The sequence below is a fragment of the Ambystoma mexicanum genome, chromosome 6q (genome assembly GCF_040938575.1).
Source record: "Ambystoma mexicanum isolate Mex_15411 chromosome 6q, UKY_AmexF1_1, whole genome shotgun sequence".
Classification (NCBI taxonomy): domain Eukaryota; kingdom Metazoa; phylum Chordata; class Amphibia; order Caudata; family Ambystomatidae; genus Ambystoma; species Ambystoma mexicanum.
Window position 1 is genome coordinate 662,326,283 of NC_090937.1, and position 26,210 is coordinate 662,352,492.

General features: G+C 43.5%; 1 protein-coding gene across 4 annotated transcripts in view; it reads left to right on the forward strand.

The window, feature by feature from the left end:
- Nucleotides 1-26,210, forward strand: part of BBS7 (Bardet-Biedl syndrome 7) — a 1,458,886-nt gene that overhangs the window by 225,005 nt on the left and 1,207,671 nt on the right. For all 4 annotated transcript variants that reach the window (XM_069631158.1, XM_069631157.1, XM_069631160.1 and 1 more), the window contains one exon: nt 8,593-8,665. In XM_069631158.1, the coding sequence (XP_069487259.1) occupies nt 8,593-8,665 (73 nt within the window). The remainder of the gene's footprint in view (nt 1-8,592; nt 8,666-26,210) is intronic.

The following is a 26,210-nucleotide window of genomic DNA, read 5'->3' on the forward strand; positions in this document are numbered from 1 at the left end:
TAGACACTGTTGGACACAAATTTATTTAAGATGCTGACTCTCCAGAGGATGCTGCACATCCTCGAGAATAAGCCTGTGAAGATCCCAGCCAAAATATTCCGCCCCATTGAGGGGATACAGAGAGAGAGGCGGTATGGGGCAATAAGATGCCGAGAGTGGCACTGTCCACCTTGGTCAGATCGGTCTGGGGGAGGGGGTTTGGGGCTACCAGACATCAGGAAATAATACTGGGCCTCGCAGTTAGTGGCTGTGAACGACCAGGGGGCTTCTCACATCCAAGTGGAGAAACATACCATGGGTGACTACCCACCGGCGCTCCTGCTTTATGGGGACCCGCATAGGAGTGCATTACCGCCGCCTGGCGGGTGCACGACTGAGGCATGGTCCGCAGCCCTAGAGGCGATAGGATGGGTGGGGTGGTGACAAGCAGGCATATATTTGGGGGAACAGAGACCTCCCCGAAGTTGGGGAAACTAGGCAAACAGACCAGGTGGGCCGCAGCAGGTGTACTACAAATGAAACACATTATTGAACACAATCTCCTGCTGCCTATAGGCCTCCCACGGGTTAGGTGATAATGAACAATTCACCTATACACGGTTGCACCACACCATGAGTTACGAGGGTAGAGAGGAGTGGGACCTCCCTGAACACTCACTGCTGGAAGCAAACCTCTTAGATGGGAAACTGCCAGGGAGAGTGGTCACCACACTCTACCAGGTGATCAACAACTTCGCCGCCACTACCCTGAACAAGCTTAAGGAACAGTGGGAAAGGGACCTGGGGCAATTGCAAAGGATTGGATGGGGGCTCTGGGCTCAGCAAGGGAAGCCAGGGTCTCCAGTAAATTCCGACTGGTTCAGTTTGTTAATGCACAGGGCGTACTTCATCAGGGTCAGGCTCCAGAAGATGGGGAAGAGGGGGAGAGCAATGGACCCCATCTGAGGTGCGCGGAGGTGGACACCTTTTTTCATACTACATGGGCTTTCCCTAGGCTACAGTGTTTTGGGGGGATAGTCTGGGAATCTGTGGGGGAGGCAGTGGGGAAACCGATACCAAACTGTCCAAGGTTTGGTCTGCTGTACATATGGGGATAAACAGACTTCACTTGCAAGGAGTTATGCTTGATAAAGGCAGCGCTGATGTTGACCAAGAGAGACATTGCTGCAAATTGGGAAAGTGGGACAGCCCCAGGGTTTCCCACGTGGCTGGAGGGAGTAGATCATTGCTGTGAGATGGAGCAGCGGGTATACGGAGACAAAGGTTGCACCCACAAACATGAGCAATTCTGTGGGAAATGGCAAGAGATGTGTTGATGGGAGGGGTGGCGGCACTTTCCACGAGAGGGAGGGGGAAGGACATGGGTTGCTCTGGATGTTGTTCTGTACCTACTTTGTTTCAAAACACAAAATGGCGTATGAATGTTTTTTTAAAAAGCACACAAAATGAAGACCAGCTACTTAGTTTCTATGTTCAACTATAAGAAGCCCTGTATTTCATTCTGTAAAATTGTAGCAAGTGGAAACTGTACACTTTTTGGTTTAGGTTGCAAATATTAGTTTAGCAGGGATCTGTAGCCTGTATCTCTCAAGATGTTTTGGACTACTTTACCATTGAATAGGACTAGTGCAGTTTTGGAGGTTCATGTTTTTAGGCCATGGTTTTCAACTGGAGTGTCATTGATCAATTTACTGGAAATAACTATCGGTTTTGAAACTTGCCTCGAAATGGTCAGCCTTCTCTGCACCACTGAACAACCTTGGCGAGTGGCCTTATTATCAGAAGGCTGAGGAGCTGACCACAGTTGCAACAGCTTATAGTCTTATCCAGTGAGGCAAATGCTTTGAGATGTGTCTTCTTTTCACACCACTGTACTCTGTGAGGTTGCATGGATTGTGAGAACCCTATTCTTATGGGTCTTCTTTCCCTGTGTGTGGCAAAGTACGTTTTGGAACATGTAGTTCTTTACGGCCAATGTACATGTTTATATAGAATACACTTTGGAATATGCCGCCATATGTGTGTTAAAGTTCCACTGTGGAATTGGGCTGGTTAGGGTAAGGAGATTTGGTTGGCCGTGGGAACAGCTCGCTCTGCAATGCGATCCCAAAGCACTGCTGCCTTAATGAAGCCTCAGTTTCTGTCTCCCCCACCCCAATCTCCTGTTTTGGGTCTATTGTTGAAAGCTACAGACTCAGGGTTAGGTGAAGGTGTTCTGACCAGGGTGCGTAGACTACAACACAAGGAAAGCATAGAAAACATGCAGCAGATAGTTTAAGCAGTTTTCTGTAGGGAAGATCTGCTTTCCACAAGCATCAGACAATTTGTAGATGCAGGAAATGTGTGCTCAGTAAACATGTAGGAAGAAGGAAGGAAGCAATTCTCGGCGAGCAAGGGAAATGGTGCTGGGGAGCTGCATGTAGGCTATGAAGGTCCCACTCGACTCAAAGTTGACGTTGGGAGCATGTAAATCCTCGGCCAGCGTCCTCATTTACTTTCAAGTAATTAGCGAGCATAGAGAAGAGCGAGAGAAACAAATCCTGCAAATAATGTTGTGGAGAGGTGAACTGCATGGCGGGGTGGTGGGACAAGGACATCACAACCAGTCCCAGTGCCTGCAGTTGATGGGGGGAGACCTCTATCTCCACACTATATTTCCAAGTGGTCTGTTTTTAATTTGCACCTGTCCCAACCGATGTTCATCCAATCCCTCCTTGTGTGCTATAAAGGTATTGGAACTGAGTCGCAAGTGTTCTGTTGATCATATACTGTCGATTTAGAGTGAGGTATAGTTCATTATGGTAAATGCCATGTGAATCCTATGTACTAAGTAAAAGACTGTGCGTTCTTGCATGAGGTTGGAGAGTCTGGTCACGTTAGGCTGTGCCTAGTGTGATGAACCTGAGCACGTCCTCACTTCAGTACAATTGTGTACTTTACTGAAAGGAAAGTTTTGAACCACATGGAAATAATGAACTGCATTAACTGTAAACTAGTGCTAGCAAAGCCATGTGAGCACCAGGAGTTGAATGCAGGGCATGAGAAAACCAACGCTTGTCACAGCAAAGAGAGTGCGAAGAACTGTATTTTATAAGGAGACTAGCATTGGCGAGGATCAAGGAATCACCAGAAGGTGGAGCAAGCGTAAGGTGGCTAAACTAGCCACCACATAGTGTCAGAAAAGGTTTACCCCTACAACGGTGGCAAAGCTGTGTATTTTGGCAAGAGCCAAGGCAATATAAGGAGGCGTAAGAAGTACGAGGCGGTTAACCAAGCCATAATACTGTGTCAGTAGAGTGACACAGCTGACTGAGGCAACCTCACTGCTGAGGAGAAGCAGTGGACTGGTTCCAAAGGACAAGCAATCAAGGAAGGGTACCGTTTGCGTGACCTGTAATGGGTGGACCGGACCGGGTGGTCTGACAACTCTGCCTAGACCGGGTGGCCCTGAATGGAAAAGCCACTGAAAAATACCTATAAAGAAGCTTGTGTTGTGCAAAGACTTCGTTGTAATACTTAAATCAAGTGTTTTGAAAGCTGGAAGATTCGAACTTTGGGAAAGGAAAACCCCTTTCTTTCTGTTTTGAAAGCTGGAAGATTTGAAATTTGGGAAAAGAAAACCCCTTTGTTTCTGTTCTGAAAGCTGTAAGATTTGAACTCTGGGAAGTGAACCCCTATATTTGATAAAATACTTTGAACTGGGGGAAGGGCAGCTAATTACAAGCCAGAGAGCTAGAAGAAGCTCTGAATTTTACTTGAAACACTATTCCTTTTTGATGCTGACATCCCTACACATTGTATACAATTAGTTCTGAGGGCAAGTATAGGTTTTGTACACAGACCAATGTTTTACTTTGGACTTCCTGGCGTAGACCATTCTAAGTTTTCTTTAGATGGGGAAATCCCACCTAAGCATAGGGCAAGTGTCTGCCTGTCATGGCTGCTGTGCCCAACAGGTCGTACCCTGCTGGGCGCTGCGGCCACGGTTGGCAGACTCTTCACGGAAGCACCAGCACTGTTGCCAACGGTGCTGGTTCTTCTGTGTCCCCACTCTCATAGAGTCCCATAGGACTCTATGGGAATGGGGACTTACAATTTGCTGGCGCCTGACTTCCTGTGTCGCAGGACTCATGAGCCTGTGGCACTGGGAAGTCAGGTGCCGGTAAAATATTACGGGTCCAGCGGCAACCCGCCGGTAGAACCTGCAGGGTTACCGCCGGACCCGTAAGGAGGCCCATTGTCTTCAAATCCTCATCCTAGCATATATTTGATTAAACTATATGCTTATACCAGTGGGCAGAAGTTGCAACCTACTAGCCAGCTATAAAAGTTAGTTGCCACCTCAATTCTATACATACTGTACACCGTGGCCAAATGGGCTGTCCTAGTGAGGCAATGGAGTGGCAGGAGGCTGGGGCCTACATCCCCCCAGAAGCCCCCATAACCACATGAGACTTCTGAACTCACAGGGGCAACTTTAGGAACGAGGCTTTTAGTCACACCCACTGCCACACCCGCGCTTAGCGTTTTGGACTTCTAACACGCTTGCCTGCACCTGGATCTTGCCTCGTCCCGAACAGCTTGTGTGCCTAGTGATCCTCAGCAACACCTGCAAAGATGAAAAGAAGGTTTCATTCAATCTACAGTAAGGAAAAGAGACTTTTTTTCTACAATGTAAAACGTACCTTGTTTGGTTCCTGACTTTGCCACACCAAACTCCTCATCTGAACACATAGTTTCACGATCTGTTTAGTGGGAGAAAAGCAAGAATTAGGTACAGCTTGACTTGGTTTACTAGTGTTACACAATAACCGTTTTTAAGATTGCATGCACAGAATGATTGCATGCACGGAAGACTAGCAGAAGGAGAAGGATTAGAAAACCCAGTGCTGTTGAAAGACACAAAAGCAGGATTAGTAAACCCTTGATTTGGCTTACAAGACGCATGCAATAACCACTGAAAGGTGCAGGAGTAGAAAACCCAGTGCAGTACTGTGAAAAGGACACTAGGGAGCCCAGTGCAGTAACTGGAAGAGACATTATAATACCTACTGCAGTGGACTGGAAACGATACTAGTAAGCCAGCACAGTAACTGACCATACATTCCAAGGGGATTTCACTTGAATCCGCTAGTTTCTTCAGCCAAGAGAAGTGCCAAGAACTACCTTGGATTGCCTCTGCTCTCCCCAGCCTCCTGTCCTCCAGCGAACTCGCTACCACTCAACGGCCTGTAGCTGGGACCTGCTCAAGACCACCGATACCCCACTGCCTCGGTCAGGCTCCATCCTACCTTTATTCATATAGGAGGTGTGTAGTATAATAGAGGTGGCAAGTGATTCACAACACTTATGCCAAGACACCACAGATAAGGAATTAAACCCGTTCTTCAGGGATCTAGTGTCCAGCTCACTTGATAGTGCTTCCAGGTCCTTCAGCACTCTAGCCTGGCCCCTTCTTAGACCTTTCAACTCACTGACATCCATTAGCTTTTGTCAGACGTCTCAAGACCATTGCATCATTCCCCATGCATGCCAGTATTGTATGACAATCAAACACATGAGGTAATCATCAACAAACATACCCCATGAAAGGTCTATTGCACAAACCTACTGTTTTCCACTGTCTGGGGACACCACAACAATGTTTTATAATATATAAGGAAAAACAGACCTAGTTGTTATGTAAAGAAAATATGATATCACACAATGGCTAATTCATAAGAAAATGCATTTTTATTTAGAAAAAAGACATAGTTCTTATAAAAACTGTGTTAATAAATACTCAGACTTAATAACCCTAAAACCAGGTTTTTAACAGGACGATTACATAAAACACATAGATGTAAAGTAAGAAACAAACATTACACATTCAAGATTGAAAAACATCAACATCTAACATATAATTATCAATATAAAATGCATTTGTTGCATTCTATATATGACCCAACATGTTTCTGTCCAGTAACTCATTGGTGTAGCTCTTCTCAAAAATGTAAACAACCGTCCCCACTAGTCCTGGTATGAGTGGATCTTGAATCGATCCTTATTGCAATCTATAAAAAACATTTAGCCATAGTAAAAAATATGCGTACACCATATTTTCATAAATCACTCTATTGATGCAATACGTCAATATTTCACAAAATGTTATCTTTAATAAAATACCGTGAATTTAGTCCCAATCAGGGACTTAATAACACCAAAACATCTGATAATATATACCTTGAGCCCAAAGTGTTCCATTGTTGACATATAAAAATTCACAACGGCCGTATTTTAGCCAACTTTACGTCTTCCCCTTTAAATGGGTATCAAGTAGGCACACTATATGGGAAATGAACACAGTCCGCACATACTATATCACTCACTGATGTTTCAATAACTATCAACCTCATCTCCAACTAACAACCCATAAAATGAGAATCATATAGTTATTTTTCTATTACAATATATTGTATCTTTACATCAGCTGTTGTGCTTCTGGAACATTTCGTAATGACAGACGGACATTTACATTTGTCAGTGACTGTTATTTCATACTGGTGTGCTTTGTGTGTCACAGTCATCACATGGACCTGGAGATACCATCATTAGGTCCTTGAGACCAGCGATATCCACAAGCCTGTTCACAGAGCCCATTTATGAAAGACAAATAATCGAGCACTAAAAGAACTATGTCTCCCATAATTCCCCCCTTGATCAGAGGGAAACCCTTGACCACCTAATCTAGAGGGTCAGCTTTGAATTTGGAGTGAGGAAAACCCTTAGGAAATCCTAAATTAGTCCTTAAAGCCAAGAGAGACAATAGGGAAAATGTCTCTAATCCACCTTACCTGGGCTCGGTCAACAGACCTAGGAGAAAGACTATCTTCCATAATCCCTCTCTACTCCAGAAGGAAAACCCGGACATAAACATAATAACAAATTTACAAAGTTGGGATCAGGAAGACTATGGGAAAAACCCAAGCAACTCACGGAAGTGATTCTAACGCCCCCTCAAATGAGACAAGCATGTAAAACTCCTAACCCTTGCCCATTTAATATCCTGGTAGCTGAAGGAAGTGCCTCCCTCACCCATGCATCAAACGGACATACAGAGGGAGTTTTTTCCTGGACTCTCCACCTTTCCCTCTCCCCCGCCAACTCCAAGCACTTACCCCAACCTGAGTGAAGCTCCCAGATAAACCTGCTGGAAATAGGAGAGAGACACAAAACAACCCCCAGGGGAGGGGAGAAGCCTTCCAGCAGCAGACTGAGGGAGCGAGAACAGCCGCTGCCGCCCAGCTAGCAGAAAGGGCTTTCCAGAATACAGTCCAAGATGGTGGCTACCCTTTTTAAATACTTTCTCCAGGGGGCACATGTAGCCCCTGTGCCCCCTGCCACTGAACCTGCTCAGATCCATCACGTGACTGCTCCAGCCAATCAGGCTGATTCAGCAATTCAGACCAAACCCTGTTTAAAGACCAGCTCCTGGCATAACAGTAGATATATTTGGAGCTGAAGAGCAGAGTTTGGCGATGGAATTTTTGAGGCTGGTGAAGAAGGGGGAAGGAGCTGGAGCAGGGTGAAGTCTGGGGAGCGGATGCTAGAGAGGAGAGGGAGCTGGAGGTGAGTAAAGAGGTGCTGAAGAGTAAGGAGGGGGTGTGGTGCAACAACTGGAGTGAGGTGGTTGGAGAGAGAGCTAAAGGAGATGTGAAAGGAGGAAGAAGTAGAAAGGAGATATTTGCATAGAGATTTGAGAGTATTAAGGCTGAGGTTGGAGGTGACCTCAAGGTAAAGGAAGAGTGTGGTCGGAAGGTTAGGAGGGTTAAAAGAGAGGAAGAGGAGGGTCTTAAAGACTGCATTATGGATGAGAGGGAAGTAGACTTGAGGGTCTGGGGTGTATTTAGGAGGTGGTTGGAGGATATCTTGGACAGGAGACAGAAGTGTGTCAAAAAGGAGCTTGGAGGGAGGGTTGCGGAAAAGGAGGCGTTTAAGAAGTAGAAGGTTGGAAACAAAGATCAGGAAAGCATTCTAGAGTGGTAGCCACACTCTGAACCGAGGAGTTGTGACAGGAGGTTGGGTGGAGGTGTGAAAACATGTTGTAACATTGAAGAGGTGGAAAGGAGAATGTGAAAAAATTCAGGGATCGGAGGGAAGTCGTCATACCTTGAGAACTTTGTGACTCTTTAGGGAGCTAGTTGCGAGCTGGGTTCAGCACTAAAGGCTAACTTCCTGGAGTAAAAATGATTACAAAGCCCACTCCTGATACTACCAAGTACCCTGCCATTGCATTAGGGTCTAAGACACAGGCAAAGGGGTATCCTGTATGTCTATGACTACAAACCGAGGATACAAGCCTCAGAGACCTTTGATTGTGTCCAAGAGATTTTTGTTTGAACAAAATGTAGGAAGGTCACTTGAAACCCTCCCACTATCCTGACACTGTACTAAACCTTTTGAAAGTGACATACTGTATTGCACTGCATGTAGTGTTTGCTACATTTGACACACTTCAATGTAAATCTTTTTCGTTCATTTGTCAAGAGATATGAATTAATCACTGTGTTTGTCACATTTATTTACTTGTGCTTTCCTTTTGCTTAATTTTAGGGCTCGGATTTGAAGTATGAAGTGGAAATTCCAGGCCCGCCTTCAATCTTGGCTTTAAATGGTGGCAATGGTGGTAAGTGATATGTCACCAGCTATTATGGCATGGAGGATATGTGCCTCATATGTGATGCTATAGAGAAACTGTTCATAAGCAACTGTTTGAAAGCATAAAGTAAATTGCTGTTTACCAGCAAGCTTAATGACTTCATGTTTTGAAGTAATTACCAGCCATTGCTAAGGTGTAGTCATAGCTCCCCACCTTAGGGAGATACAGCTTTGAAATTCTCATGTGGTGCCTCCACTGATTAGCAAAGCATTGAGTCACTCCTAATTTGTTGCGTTTTAAAAGTGTGCGTCCAAGATGACCCATTTCATGAGGGTAGATTGTGTCTTTATTTACAACTCTTGAAAGGAGTGATATCTGTAATACCCATAGAGGGTCCTCTTAGTCATTGTATATTGTGAACATTAATGAACAGTCATTTAATGAATCGGCAGATATATGCCCAGAAGCTGAATAGGATATATGTGCATTTATTGATATGATTGTACTCTTCCTAACCACAGACCCATTCTAAAGTAATTCTGCATGAAAATATCTGAATCTGAGAAATATGTCAACTTCCCCTTAAAAAGGAAAGTATTTTTTTTTATGTAAATGTTGTTTATTAGTTTAACACACGTTTACAACATACAAACAATTCCATTAATCAATTCATACATTTTAAAATATCAAAAACAAAACCACCAATTTACAAATATGTTACATAATGTTCTCTATACATAAAAATGTTAAAAAATTAAAACAGTGCTTATCCTACCACCTGTTAATAGTGTTACTACTAAAATTCCTGGAGTGTCAGTTATACTACATTGAAAGCATCTTTTTTTTCAAGTTCATTTACTAACATTGCGAGAAATTTAGTAAGTGCAATTATAGTGCTGACAGATGTTCCCCACATCATATTCGTCCAGCACCATTTTCTAGCACTGCAAGTGTTACCCATTTTTAACACTCCTATAAGATCGCATCGTGCGAGTTCAAAGTTCTTGCAATAAATAACCAGGTGTTTCAATGACTCGGTTTGTGACTGATCATTACAGAAACGGCATAGGGACTCTACATTGATCACTGTTCCTTTATCCCACCTTGAAATATGCTCCAAGGTATGTATCTGATTTAACTTAAACCTCATATATAATTCTCTCAGCTTGCAGCATGGAAATTGCATCAAGTACATTTTACGTGGCATTCTTTTAGTAGCAAACTGCAAAGCCTCATGATAATACGACCTGGTCTTCATTGTATCTAAAGTTTTAGACCAGTCTAACTCAAAAAGACATTTTTTTACATGGAGGATCCTTACTTCTAGATCCCCAGGACTTGAGGCCATTTCCTGAAGAAGATTGTACATTTCTTGGAAAGTATTCTTTGTTGTCAGTGTGTGGACCTGCAGCACAATTTCAGATTCAAGATCAAGTTCTTTGCTCTACATTGAGGCCACGTTGTTTTGCGTTTGCTTGGCCACATGGGGAGAGCCTTAGACTTATCACTCCCCGGTCCCTGGCAAAACAAGTGATTGGACTCGGACAGGCAAGAAGTCACCCGTAAACCATTAGGAATGGTAAGAAATGTAAATGGCTCATTATAGGCCCCTTTATTCACACCTTATATATATGAACACATCACACACAAAATACACACATAGTCAGTCATATAAAAACATAGAAAAAGAGTTCATCACCGTTAATGTAGCAGAAGACACCTTCATCTTGGCCCATACAACACTGCGTAGTCCCAGAACAGATAAGGAAAGAGATCACACGCAACAACGGGGTCTGGAGCGGAACTCCCTCTCAGCGGTACTGTATCACCTTGGGGTCCAGATTTTAACTATCTTCACAGAGGGGGAACCTCTTCCCTTTATGGGGGCATGACCCTGCCCTTCTCAGTTATGACTGCCCTCGGCTGAAGAGCAGATCACAAGTGGAAGGGAGCAAAGAGTGGAAAAAACCAATTGGAAGTAGAAAAACCCTGCTTCCCTCTCCATGCATTCTCCCAGGACCCCTTATCACTGCACCTGCAGAGCACTCCGACTCCCTCTCTGGCTCGTCCTTCGGCGGACAATACTCTCTAAATATTCTCTACGGTAATCCACTCAGCGGAGTTGGCAGCTGAGTTGCTGCAGTCTTTGGCAGTCTACCCTTGGGGTGTGTCCCTGTGTTCCTGTCGTGGAGTCTTTCCACTATTACCACTGATTGGGCTGCAGGTGGGGCTTCCTCTATAAAAACTCAATTCTGCCACAGAGCGGCCATGGAGTTGCAGCTGAGTTGCTGCAGTCTTTGGCAGTCTACCCTTGGGGTGTGTCCCTGTGTTCCTGTTGTGGAGTCTTTCCACTATTACCACTGATTGGGCTGCAGGTGGGACTCCCTCTACAAAAACTCCATTCTGCCGCGGAGTGGGTGTGGATTTGGCAGCTGAGTTGCTGCAGTCTTTGGCAGTCTATGACATTGTTGACAGCAATGCACAAAAAGACTAAACCTGGTTTAAAATCACATAGCACCAGGCTTCTTTCAACAGACCCTCCTTCGATGGAGCCTTCAGAGGCGAACCTTACAATGTAAGAAGATAGAAATTATCTCAAGCCTTCATCTACACCGGCTGTGACGAGCCTTCCATCGTCCAACGAAACCACACTACCAGCTGCGTTGCTCAACAAACCTACCGTACACAAGGACACAGGTAGGATTGAAAGTATACAAAATATGCCACATACTCACAAAATGATCTTACCAGCTACTGAGGCTTCACCCCCCGAATGTGGACAGGCGTGGTCACGGTAGAGAACACCCTCTCGGCCGCACTGTGTGCGGCGGGCGGGCCCCTGATGTCCCCTGCACCGGAAATGGAACATCTGAGCAGCGGGCGGGACCAACGGATTACGAGTGTGGAGGGCGGTCCCAATGGGCGTGAACAGACCGATGGCCAAAAGGGACCGTTGACAAATGTACCAGAGAATGAAATTAGTGAAAAAGGTAACCCATTCACCAACCATGCACGCACAACAAAACAAAGTAGTGCAAGTCTAAGACCATGACTACAATTTAATGAAAGATCCTAAAGGCCAGGCACAAATCCCCTTTAACGTGTCTGAGGATGATGATGATGAGGAGGAGGCGGAGGACAGAAGAGAATTTGCGCCTGATAGGGCCCCGTCTCCTCGACACGGCGATGACTAGGCTCTCTCACTCTCCATGAAAATGGGCAGCCCACACACTAAGGACTCTAATGAGGAGCATCCTATGGAAATTGCTCTTCTAACCCTCCCCGTGTAAAAAGCACGCCTACTTCTTTACAATCAAAAGAGAAAGCCAACCTCAACTCCAAAACGCTTTCAGAAAAAAACATACAAAACACAGAAATCAAAAGGGAGGAAAACAATAAATACGAGACCTAGAATCTTACAGAAAAAGATGCCCCCATGCCAGACCCTTCCAAACCCCATGGCAAAATACTTTTTCCAAAAAAAGAAAAAGGGGTCTGATAGTGCAGGAAACACCAACAATGGCAAAACCTCTGATGCAGAACTCATGGAAGAAGTCCAAGACCCAATGGACGTAGTTGAAGCAACTGAGAAAGAGAGAGTGCTCTTTCTTCACCTTCAACCAGCAATATGATTCAGCCCTTCATAAAATCGCTTTCTTTTGATAACAGAAAATGGCACTTTGGAAGATCACCCATCTCAGATGGCACTAAATCTTTTCAGAACATAAGCCCCATGAAATAATCTACAAAATCAGTTCATTATTTCAGTGCCACAAAAAAACAAAGTTGCAGGGCCACTTTATCAGAGCCGGATATAGAGCCAGTAGACAACCACTCTACTCAATCAAGTTCAAAAGAGCTGGAGCCTCCTATCCATCGGGATTACCCAAACGACAACAGCATCGGAAAATAATCGCTTCCCGTCACCCATTCAACGGATCCCCAAAAGGCATCAATGTCAACACAGACCTCTTTCTCAAAACCTAGACAATCTAGTGAAGATCGGAGACCTAGGAGGAGCACTGATGAGCAAGAAGGGGTCGATCAGGCAAGGAGATCGAAAGCCCGGCACCAAGTAGCCACCCAAGCCCATCGAAATACAGTGAAGGAGTTAAGTTCCCACAATTTAAGTGTGGAATCTTGCACATCTAATGTAACACCGCAATGTAGAGGACCCAGAACATCAGAGATTCAAATGCATAAAGATAGCCCCACAAAAAAAACGTACCTACTAACAATGTCTACTGTGACTATAGCCTTAGCGCCCTTCTCCAAATTATATGAGGCAATCAACGATACATTAAGAGATCATTCATCATTGATAGCCTTAATGCATACTAAACGTATTCATTTGGATGGATACATAACTGCTAAAGAACAAGTCAAACCAATTACAAGACATCAAGGGTCCGTCACTGACTGTGAAGAAATCACTCAAAGAAATTCCAAACAAACAGTACAATCTGAGGAAATGTTCTGCACAGAAGCCAGCATTTCTTACAACAATAGGCAGAGTGAAGACCAACATCAACAAGCCGCTCAAATAGGAGTGAATAATAACAGACGACTTGAAAATGGAAGAACTACAGGGGCAACCCTATACAAAGAAGTAATACCAAAAACGATAACTTCCACTCAAAGTAAAAAAGATCCTAATTTAACAACGATAGATCTTACAGAGAAAAATCCTTCAAATAAAAGGAATGGCTGTGTAGTTTTGGAGTTAGAGACTCCAATACTAAGACTCCAATGCCCGGTCATAGAGTAATAACTATAGAAGACTCAAACAGAAATTTTGCAATCTTTGAAAATGTAAAAAAGAAGCAAGGTGACCAAAAGCAAAGCGTTGACATAGAGGCAGCACTTAAGTCGGCCAAACCAAAACGAAAAGTGACTGAAGAATTGATAAAAGCCTTACCAACTACTGGCCCCCGGACTCAAGATGACAAAGAACAAAGTGTAGCCACACAAACATTACACACTTTTTTTTTTTCAAGAAACATGAGTACCTATATCCTTGAGAAGCTCTGCTGAGACAGTCGTGGATTTGATGGAAATTAGTCAATACGCAATAGAAGAATCAGACATTCCACAAAATCTTCGAGACCATCAGCAAAATCTACCAATGACAGATCGTCCTTCACCAAACCAACCGAAGGAGCCCGAAGACATAACCGACTATATTCAGTCACCAGGGTTTCTTACTATAGCGAAAAAAAGGGAGAGGCTCACGGAATGTTGGTCCTTATGAAAAATGAAAAAACAGACTGTCATGAAAGCCCAGTAAAGAACCGGGAAGGGCCTCCAAGACACCAGTTGGCACAAACAGCTACAAAACAGAATTACGACAGATTGGACTCAACAAACGATTGAGTTGACAGAAGAGAAAAGCGGGACCGATACAAGCAAGAGGGAAGTGTAGACAAGAGAAGCTCTAGACACAGACATTCTGATAAATACCATTCTGGTAAAGACAAAAAATCATACCAACCAGATGATGGTCGCCCAGCGCGAGAATTGAATAAAGCCAATCGAGCCTTTAAATTGGAAAAAATATTCGACAAAAATCTGCAGGGAGAATTGCCAACCTTACTGACTCTGTGGAAACTGCAAGAACAAGAGAAGAGCAATACAAAGATCCTTTGAGGGTGGGTAGAAAGCCCAATGGCCCGCTAACCACATTTAAAATTACGTTTGAACAGGAAACAATTGGAGAAACTAAAATAAGGGATCAGAGAGCAAGCAAATCGACCCCGCCGCGAATTAACAGTGAAAGCTGGACTTGGCTCTCAAAGGCCCTGACTTCAGACCAATACAGATAGCAACTTGAACCAGAAAACCAGAGGCAAGAACGGCTAAAAGAAGAATCCCAACCTAACACTCTGGTTTTTGCCTCATGGAATACAAGAGGATTCTCGCACTTGACAAAACCTAGCGACATAAATTTGGGGAAATTCGATATTTTATGTCTGCAAGAATCATGGTTAATGAGAAAGCCGCACTTGGATGTTTACGAAATTGCCATTTCACCAGCGGCAGAAGGGGAGGCCCACTTTGGGATTGATAACGGCCATCAGAACTGGAGTAGGTTTCGAATGAAAAGAAACCGTGGTGAGCCACTCTCTTATGCTGGCAACCCTGATAACTTGGCAACAACAAGCTAGTTCTGGTATGGCAAACCAAAAGTTGACAACAAGCATGGCGTCATGGGGGAAAAGTTCATCATAGTGATAAATGTATATTGGAACCCGAGAGCAGTGAGCAAAGAATTTATTGAAACGCGTTTAAAAGACCATTGACGAGGCCTACACAATACATCAAGCAATTTATATAATCGTCTGCAGTGACTTGAATGCAATTTGCAAAGCTGCATCTCAAGAAAAATGTTGAGAGATAACAAAACGGCATCAAACGTTAGAGGAACCGCCTGGTCAAAACTAATGGCCTCCAGAGATCTTCACAATCTTCACTTGTTGGACTCCACTCAATCACAAATACCGTCCTGGGAAAGGGAAGGACAAAGTGCAACCATCGATTTATATTTTCACATCAAGAGAATTCCTTCCGTACATTACATCTTTTCAAGTGGTAAAAACAGCAAAGAGTGACCACAATCTTCTCAAAACCACTTGGAAATCAGTAGTACAGAAAAAAGAGAGAATGACAATAGACATCAAATAAAGCTCAAAGGGAACACGTCTAAAAATAACAGACGCTACCATTAGCTCTCTGACTAAGCAGTACAAAAAACTAGCAAACACGGATTTGTGAATCAACAGGAAACCGTTTGTGGACTATCAACCATTATTGATGCATTATCAATACAAACCTGATCGTTCGGGAAAAAAAAAGTGCTTAAACATCTCCACGTTTTCGACGAACTTGTTGCTGAAAAAAGGAAAACAATGAGACGTGCGAGACGACGAGCGCTGAAGAGTGGTGCAGCGTACTGCATTGATAAGGCAGCAAAAATCAAACGCTTACAAGAACTGGATAATGTTCCACAGAAGAAAACTCTATCAGGCAGACGCAGAAGAGATGCTAAGAGCAATAAGTGGTCGAAAAACTAGGGATTTTTGGTCCTTGATAAGGCAAACAACTTAAGCAAAGCATGAAGCCTTACAAAACAACGTCTGCAAGGAAATTTGTATCTCTTACTTCTAGGGTCTCTTCTCTATCTCAAACAAAAATGATGACCAGGAATTACCTGAGTCAGAATATCCTTGGAAGGCCCCGTATGATGAAAACCTGATAAAAAGAAAAAAAGATATCCAAATTGAATAGATCCAGAGCTCCAGGGCCCGATGGGATCAGAAACATCGATCTCAAAGAACATCAAGAAAGATGGTCGCCCCTTCTATCAGAGATCTTCAAACGATGTGTGCAGTCAAAATCAGTACCTAAATCATGGAAAAGCGCAACAGTGGTCCCGATATTCAAGAAAGGCTCACGTGATTGCCCTAAGAACTATTGTCCAATAGCGCCCTTGGATATAATAGGGAAGCTATTTGGATTATTCTGCTTGGACGACCTTCAAGCTTGGGTGAAAACGGCAGCCTGTTCGGATCCTTTCCAAATAGAATTTGTAAGAGATACTGGTACATCTGCAAATATACTCCTACTCAGTTCCCTAAAGGAAAAGATAAAAGATGGCAGCCCAAGCATTCTCTTTATAGACCTGGTCGAAGCGTTCGACCAGGTCGATCGGGATCGACTGTGGCAAAAACTCACTGGGTGGAAGTGTCCAAAATCGATATTGGAGCCGATCCAAGCTCTCTATACTGACACGAGTATGAAGATCAGGCTAAATGGTGAAGGCCTACTCTGAGAGCATCAGGACGCAGAGAGGAGTCAAGCAGGGATGTCCCTTAGCTCCAACCCTCTGGGAGACTACCAATACTCAGATGTTAACATTCGCTAGTTTCCACCTTCATTAGGAGATGTTAAGATAATATATTTCTCGAACAAACTCCTATTGGTCTCCAATGGCAACTAGATAATCAATATAAATATATAAGTGACGGTATCCAGTCATTTTTTAAAAAAACAATTGTCAAAAACATTTTGACAATTTTATTTTTCAATGTCTTTTTTTGTTTATAGTTTTTTTGTTTGTTTCGTAAGTTAAAAAAAGGGTAAAAAAAACAAGGGTTTGGGGGGAACCCCCAATTTAAAAAAAAAAAGACATTGGAAATATTTTTCAATATAAACCATAAGTGACAACAAACTGGAGATCAATAAGTATAAGAGCAAAGTGATGATCCTTGAAAAGGCGGCCAAGAAATCTGAAAATCTTCAATGGCATCTGGAAGGAGTGAAAATTGAGAGGGTAAAGGAATTCAAGTATTTGGGCATCATATTGAACAACAGCTTGGTGGAGCAACAAATGCAGAATTTCCTTTTTGAGAAGATCAGAAATTTGGCGGCTCAGGCCAAAATGGTGGATAAGAAATACAGATGCTTTTCAATCATACCCACCATCAAATTTTACAAGGCCAAGGTTGTTCCTGCTTTGATCGATGGAAGGGAAGCATTACCACAAGTGCCTTCAAAAATTTGGCTAAGATTGGAAGGCTATTTCTGGCGACGCATTTTAAACCTTCCAAATTCTACCCCTGTGCCAATCATTGGCGCGAATTGGGCTTGATGTCTCTGCAAGGCACAGTTGAGCACAACATGTTGATGCTGTAAAGGAAAGTTATAGCTCCAACTCGTGCAGCGGTGTTCACCATAATCCGTTCAGAACTTGAAAAAGGCAAAAACAACACCCTGAATAACAGGGGAGAGAAAAACAAGAGTATGCTAGAAAGAATTAACAGCACAGAAGAGCAATGGACCAATCCGAATAAAATAAAACTCTCTTGGAATCCGACTGGATAGAAACATTGGATTTAGCCTGCAAATACAAATCAACTGTTGATCTGCCAACAAACCCAAAAGGAGTGAACCAGCTGTTAAACCAGAAAGATTTTCCAAATAAAACCTATAGAAATGTTTTCCTATGGATCCGGTTCAACCTACTACAAACAAACGAAATTCTGGAAAAAAGAAGACTACAGTCACAAAAAGTTGTAGACATCGTCTCATGGCGGAGCAGACTGAAACACTACGACACCTACTTTTGTCTTGTGGAGCACTGTCTACCCAAAGAGAGCAACACTTGGGACATTTACTCTCAAAATACCAATCGTACAGTGAGGACGATTGGTGGTCCAGACAGTTAAGCAGGGAAAGAGTACAATGGGTAATAGCTGTGGTGGCCTTTTTCCGGAAACTGGATTTGGGAAACATTGAAGGAGGAACTTGAAGAGTCCAAGATTCCTGACCACCATAGACCTCATACTCCTACGCAGGCCCAATTTCCCACTCCAGTGCATCTGAAGTGATGATTTTTCTAACCAACTGTAAAGACTTAATGATGAGAAAGATGATTTTTTGTAAAAATTGTAAAATAATTAAACAAGTACAATAAAAACAAAAAAAATATATATTTGTGGCCTTGTTTTGCCTTCGCTGCCAGGATGTACATTTACTCTGCTGAGCCTACGAAAAAAATAGGCTTTCATTACGGTGATGGGAGATGAATGTCCAAGATGGCTGCGCACCGGCGCCATTTTCATTTAGCTCGTATTTCGCATAAGCATTCCACTCCACCCCTTGGACAATCAGCTACCAAAACCCGATGGGCGAGCAGGAGATACCCAAAACCGTTGGACCAGTCTCCATAAATTCAGAATACACGAAGCACAACAACAAAAACTAATTACCACAGCAGAAATACCAAAAATCCAAATCAAAGCAGAATGTATAGCTTCAGGAACCCAAGCAAATAATTCCTCCCACCAATTCCCGTTTTGATCCTCGGGCAACTAGATCTTTCAACCCCTTGATATGCTTTTCAATGGACAGGGAATGGTCCCCTAAATCAAAACACATTCCTTCTACCATTTTGCATGCCCAATTATGCTTTAAAACAATCTATCGCTGCTCTGTTTTGTAAAATGGCTTTCCTAAAATTTCTATTATCTAGCAACAACTCAGTTAAAGCTTGTGAAGTCTCATTAAGCCCTTTAACCACCAAGCAAGCTAATTTAATCATAGTTTCATATCCTCCGGCTGCAAGACCCCAAATCCCAATAATGGAAATGACTAAGGCTAATGCTTCAGCTTCATAAAGCAAGTCAACATCACAAACTCGTTCAGGTGATAATGCGGTATAGGAAGCAGAGCACGTAGATCGCCTAATTCCAGGTTGCAAACAGAACATCATTTAACAAAGACGTTTCAAAGCACAGGGACCACCAGAAATATTGGCAGGAATGTATGAATAAGTAAAGTTCCCACAGGAGAATAACCAACCTATGGGAAGTTGTACATGGTTCAGGTGACTAGCAGGTGAAATTGTGAAGTTGCATAACATATTTGATACATCAACACAAATGAATCTGGAAGTTGGCATAGTTGACTGTTTTAATATCAATTATCTAAAACAGGGAGTACAATGGACGTCTCATGACATGGTCTCTCAATGCATTTCACAAAAAACATCATACTTATAGTAAAAATCCGTCATAGCTGACGTCAACCTATGTATTTGCTACCGTCATCCTACGTGGCAAACTACAAAAACCTAGTGGCAAATGTGATCGGCTTAATGGGAACATCTAGGTATAAATTCCATACTAGTGAAAGTGATAGGCTCCTTAACATCAGGTGGGACTACTAAGCCCATCCTTCAAACAAGTCACTATGAATGTCACTAAATACACAATGTCCCATTGATTGTACAGATTATAGGGCTCTTAATTACGCGGCCCCCTACAAATGGTTGGCACTCTTACATTCGTCAATACTTTTCCACCCACGTTAGCAGCACGCAGGCTGAACTTCCAGGTGCTGGTGAGCTGGTCATAACCATAGCATTCCACCAATTAGCATATCATCTATTAACAGCTCTGTGGTCTGTACGTCAATTAAGCCTTTGAACTTGGCCTTGGAAATGTTATTTGCTCTGGAGAATACAGGGGAGTAGAGGCACGAAGGTGTGGTTCATCATGTTTGTCCAATTCATCCCTCCACGTGACTGAAGACCACACATTTCAGCTCTGGTGCATTTAAAATAATACTATTAAAACTCTGACTTATTCCTTGTTTTCATCCATGCCTTCTGAACAGGAGTTACATTCTTTCACACAATTGTAACCAATGTCTGCTCATCCCGGTCCGATAAAACCTTGGCTTCTCCGGGCTGATTCAGCCTCGCCTTTCTGAGATTCACTTCTGTAATTCAATTGTTTTTCAACTTCGACACACTGGAATAGGCTTCCTTCTCTTGTCCAGCTCTGCTATAAGACATTGTGGAAACGTCCATTATTTACTTACTCATATATATGTATACGTAGGCGCATGCCCGAATCTATTCACTACATAGCTAGTCTCAAGAATACTTTTTCTACTTGTGTTTCTTTGCATCTGTACACGTATAAAATGACTTAATATCTTCATCATTTCTGTAGCATGTTTCCTCACCTCGATCCCGAGATGTCACTTATCTTTTATACTTTCTTGATGCCTTATAGAACAACTCCACTCTTGTCCCTGCATCTCTTCTATGCACATCATGGGTTTGTGTGATGTCACCAATCTGCTCTTTCATTTATTGGTCCTGCTTCTTCTGGGATTTCATTCAAATGGCCATCATACTGTCTCGTAAGCAAGTATGGCTTTTTCAATGGGAATCCTCCAGGATTCTCCTTGGTATCGGTATTTTCACTGGTCCTGCACGTGTCTCAAACTCTGGTTCCCAACATATAGGCAATATGGGCGAGATGGTTGAGGTGGGGGTACTTGGCTCCTTCTCTAAAATAGACATTTGCCACATACTCAGACATGTTCCGGACCCTCCCGAATACACCCTACCGTGCCTCACACAGGCATTCAGCATACTCGGGATCTAAAACATCAAAATTCAGAAACAAGAAATCAGTGAAGTACATCACTTGCGCAAATAACATTTGTCAGCAGGGACATGAGTCTATTTTCTTTTCGCTGGTTCCATAACCAGAACCACTTGATCCTCCCCGGCTGCGATCACATCTGCCAGAACAGATGGCCCAATAGGTTTTTCGAGCCATACCTTGGCACCTGGAATCATTACATCTGACGAGCCAAAACCCTTGTCCCCACTGTTAGGCAGAAACCTGTGCAGTTCCCTTAGGGAACACTGCAAAAAGTTTAATACTACAGGTGTTAGCAGTAAACCTATTTGGTAGCAGTCTGTACCACCCAGATTTACCTGGTAGCTGTGGCTGAGCAGTCAGACTTCTCTCAAGAAGAGTTAGGCAGTATATAGAGTATACACATTAGGTACAAAGAGACAGTAGCACAAGCAAACACTGACCAGAGCTTGGGTGTAAAAGTATATAATTATTTATTTAAAAACACACTTGTAAAAATACAATGGCACTAATATGTCAAGCAAGTTCAAACAGTCACTAGAAATATATACACCTCCCTAATTATTTGACAAGTCTAGGTTAGTACACCACTTATTTAGCAAAACAGAGGTGAGCGCGTAACCATAGATGGCACTCCAATAATGATTTAAAAAGGGAGAGAAAAGACAGAAATAGGAAAATGCACAATACCAGCACTTTTAAAGAACCACAGCAAGTCAAGAAAGCGGGGTCTACTGTAGAGCAAAAAGTTCATAGGCCAGGCCCACTCTTGGAGAGAGCAAGGCGGAATGTGCCCAAGATCACACAGTTGAAGTACACTTTAAAAGTCTTTGCAGATAGTTCAAAAAGGAGTTAAATCAGTTCAGAAAAGTTAGTTAACAGGTCTGGGGTCACTCCAGGATAGAGAGTCATGGATTTACAGGACACCTTGAACAGTCTGTTGCAAGGGAGACCAGGCGGGACACAGTACCTGAAATGGTGAGAAAGCTCCAGCGGGGCGGCAGTTGTTCCTGGCAGCGGGTGCAAGTCGGTGCTTCGTCCAGGGGAAGAGAAGATCTCGACGTGGAGGAAAGCTGGAGGTCGTTGTACTGCCAGGGAATAAACCAGCCGCGGAGTTTCCCGGTTAAAAGGTACTATCCTTTTATTCGCGGTAGTGGTGAAGCGTGGCTATCCGGCCGCCGGGGTGCTTGGCACGGGCGATTACGACCACGAGACGATCCAGGAAGGTGAAAAAAGGCCAACTGGTTAACCCCACCAGCTCAAAGGAAGAAGACTCTCCTGGAAGAAGATCTTCTCTGTAGTTGGGAAGTGGTGAGTTCGGTTCAGCAGGGCTCCACCGGAGATGTCGTCGTTGCAGGTCGGCTCAGCTTCTCCCTCTTCAATTCTTTAGGTCCTGTGGCGACTTGTGAAGTTCCAGACCCCAAAGCCCTACTTTTATGCAGAAAACCCCCATTCATCAGTCCTAGCTGTCACTCAAACATAAGTGGTGAGCCGGGCGGCGCACCACTGGGCCAATTACACAAGAGTGCGACTTGAGTTGCCGAGGCAACTCAGTCCAGGGTGCCTATTCCCCCCCCCTCCCACACATCCTGTAGACCCAGACAGAGTGGCACCACTTTTGGAGGCTTCTGTGCAGAAGCCCGCCAAAAGTGGAACAAAGGGCTCGACTTGGGTTGGAGTTACAGAGGCGAACACAAACGCCATTTTAAAACAGAGTCCTGGCAAAAAGACCCAACCGGGGAATAAATATTAAATAAATAACCCGGCAGTATCTTTAACATTGCACCAAAAAAGTGGTGCGTTTAAAATGAATGGGAAAATCCCATAGGAAATATTCTGGTGAAATATTTTACGTGGTAACCACTGCCACCAGCCAGAAAGTCGACAAGGGGGGACTGGCCAGTGCCCCCTTGAAAAACAGACCCAGGGGCAATCAAATTACCCCTACCAGTACTTCCACAATATGATGGTTTGTACTGGTTCTGTTCATAATTTGACTAGTAAAGTCAATGGTGACTTTACATGCCCTGGGAGACAGTAGTCAGTCCCAGGGTATGGAGTCTATGTTTGGGGGCCACTATGACACCCCTGTGTTACTGCACTGAGGGTGCTGTGTAACACACTTAACAAAAACACATGAAGCCCTATGGAGTAAAAGACCCCATAGCTCATAAAACACATTACAAAGTCAAAGGACATTCTCAAATCATGCCTAAGAGTGGGAGAAAAAGAGTCTCACTCTTAGCAGGAGAAATAATTAAACCCCAAAAATCCAGCGAAGCTGCTGGGGGACTCACTTGGTTTGGGAAATTAGCCTATACAGAGAATTCTCCCTAACGCTACACGACCTTCCTTGTGGATGGGCAACATAGTCTCCCCACTTTTGATGAGCATGACATTAATCACACCCTGATAGTCTGCATCTACAATCCCTCCTACTACTTGAATGCCTTTTAAGGCCAATCCAGATCTGGGGGCAATTAATCCCATATGTTCAGATGGAATTCGTACCCCAGTTCCTGTATCAATCACAGCAATACCTCTTGGTTCAAGACTCATTTCTTCCCTTTCATGCAAATAAAACCCAGCAGACTCCGGAGTGGCACGGTAAGGAGCTAACGCACCAAGAGATATTTCCCAGTACAACAGAGTTTCCATTGACCTATTCGGTTTCATTTGTAGGCCTGCGCATCAGTGGGACAGTAATTCAGGATCTGTACAGCTTCTAGCACACATTCACGCCATCCCTTCAAAGTAACATCACCCGTTTTACATAATTGTGCTTTCAACAATCCTTTCAATTAACCCCGAAGCCTCAGGGTTGTAGGGGACATGAAAAATCTATTTGATCCCTTTTTCCTGGTCCAGCACCACTTTCCCCTTAAAGTGGACCCATTGTAACTTCGGATTTTCAGGGGATACCATAATATACGGCCACTTGATCCAATAATGTAATCGTGTTCAATTGGGTAGCTCTCTTTCATGGCAATACCATGAAGTAACCAGAATAGTATCTTCAATGGTGCATGCATATTGACATCCTCTACTAATGGGCATGGGACCAATATAATCGATCTGTCAAATCTGTCCAGGCAATTTCCCTCTCTTCAATGTGCTGTGAATTATGTGTTGAATAGCCCTCTGTTTTCGTTGTTGACACATGGGACATTGTAAGATAATCATTTTGACGATTTGTAACGGAATACTGATTCCTCTGTCTTGTGGCCCCCTGATAGTAGCCTTTTCTCCAAGATGCCCGCTTTTCTGGTGGGCCCATTGCGCAATCCCTTCCAAATCACCCTCCTCCGCCCTCGCGTCCATGATTGCAATTTTTGCAGGTTCGCCTGCAACAGAATTGAACCACCGTTCTAATGAATCTGTTGCGCAGTGAGCGTCTACATGATCTACAGTTACTGTAGTATGTATGCATTAGCATCTCAGCAATGTCTTGCCACAATTCCTTGCCCCATACTTCGTTAGCATGAATTTTCCAACCATTCTTCTGCCAATTCGTCAGCCACACCACCAAGCCATTCACAACGGATCATGAATCCGTATAGTATAGATATGACAACTCCCAGGCGTTTCTTGCTTTAAAGCCTGATACACGGCATATAACTCTGCAAACTGGCTACTCTTCCCTTTGCCAGAAGTGGTTAGTACCTTCTTCAATTTGGGATTGTATGCTTTCCAGTGTCGCTCAACTCCCACATATTTAGCCGAACCATTAGTAAACCATGCATGTTCAACGTGTTAATTTGTTGATCCTCCATATGGGATTCCCCATTTAACTGGAGATTCATCGATAGTCCGCTCTCCCTCTGGCTCAAGGTCTACTAGCGGGACTTCCGCCACTTGCTCATGTAATTTTGCCACGCCACCCTTCCCGGTCTTGGCACGATCTTGTATGTACCATTTCCATTTGATGATACTAGTCTCTTGTGCATGACCAATTAGATGGGTTTTAGGGGAGCTCAGTACCCATTGCATGATTGCTATTTCCGGCTGGATCAATACCTCATGACCCACCATCATCTGTTCCGTATCTACGAGTGCCCAGAAGCATGCTAGCAGTTGTTTCTCAAAGGGAGTAGATCTGTCACCGACATCGGGCAACGTCCGACTCCAAAATCCTAAGGGCACCCATTTTCTATTCTGTTTTTGCCATAAGCTCCAATTGGCATAAGCATCCTGTACGGATACATTTAACTCCACTTCTCCGTCCATCAAAGGCCATAGATCAAGACTTTTTTTTTAATGGTGTCTTTGCCCAGTTGGAACACCCTTTCTTGCTCCTCACCCCATTCAAAATAAATTTTTGTTGCGTCTTACTCTGTAAAGGGGTGCAAAGATCTGCACCAAATGTGGGATATGTTGTCTCCAGAATCCAAACAGTCCAATAAACTGTTGAGCCTGTTTTTTCATTCTTGGAGTTAAAAACTTGAGAATCTTTTGCTTGGCTTTTGGCACCATTTCATAATGTCCTTTATGCCACTGTATTCCCAGAAAAATCACTGTCGCTGCCGGACCTTGCGTTTTAGTATCATTCATTTCCCATCCTTCTTTCCTCAAACCCTCTATAAGATCTAGGTGTACACGCACGCTATTCTCATCCTTACCTTGAATCAATATGTCATCGATGTAATGCACAATTCGTACGTATGGTTTACATGGAATTTTGTCCAAGTGTTCTGCCACCAGCAGGTGACAGATTGTTGGACTATTTATATAACCCATTGGTAAGCGTTTGAACGTATACTGCCTCCCATTCCAAGAAAATGCAAACTGTTCCTGACATTCGTCAGCAATCGGTACGGTGAAGAAGACATTAGCTAAATAAAACACTGCATACCACGTGCCCTCAAATTTCTGTACATTTTCTATTAAGTTTACTGCATCCAGTACAGTGGGAACTAGCGGAGGAGCGCGTTTTATTCAACTCGCGAAAATCAACTGTCATTCTGTAGCTACCGTCTGATTTCTTTTGACAGGGCAGATCGGATTGTTCCAAGCCGTGGTTATTGGATGTAACACACAGCTTCAACATATTCTTTAATCGTTTCTGTAATGTCCTCCTGACCCCCAGGAATTCGATATTGTTTCATTGACTACAAGTGAAAGCGCTCATTCCAAACTGATAAAGTTGACCTCCCAATCCGAGGGTTAACCCTTCTAAAATTTCAAATACAATAATATATTCAGGAAGGGGAACAATTGACGCTTCCCGCGTGTCTCTGCTTAAATTACCCATTTTCATATGAATTTTCATTTGGACTGTAGTGGTCTCCTTGCCCCCTAATCCTGTGATCGTAAAATATCTTCCCTTAAATCTTGAAGGGTTCCCATGTATCAATGAGGCCTCCACCCCGGTATCAATTAAGGCTAGAACCTCTTGTATGTTCCCTGATTGCCAAAATAATTTCACTTTTACACAAGGCAGTCTGTCCACTCTAACATGGTCCGTTGTAACCGGGGTTTGACCCTCATCCTATTCGTACTTGGAGTGCATGTACTCATATTCATACTTGGAGTGATTTTTATCTGCTTCTTACTGAGAGTGAGGTCCTGTTTCCACCCTCCTGGCCATCTGTTTTCCTGCACATGTGGAGTTTGTG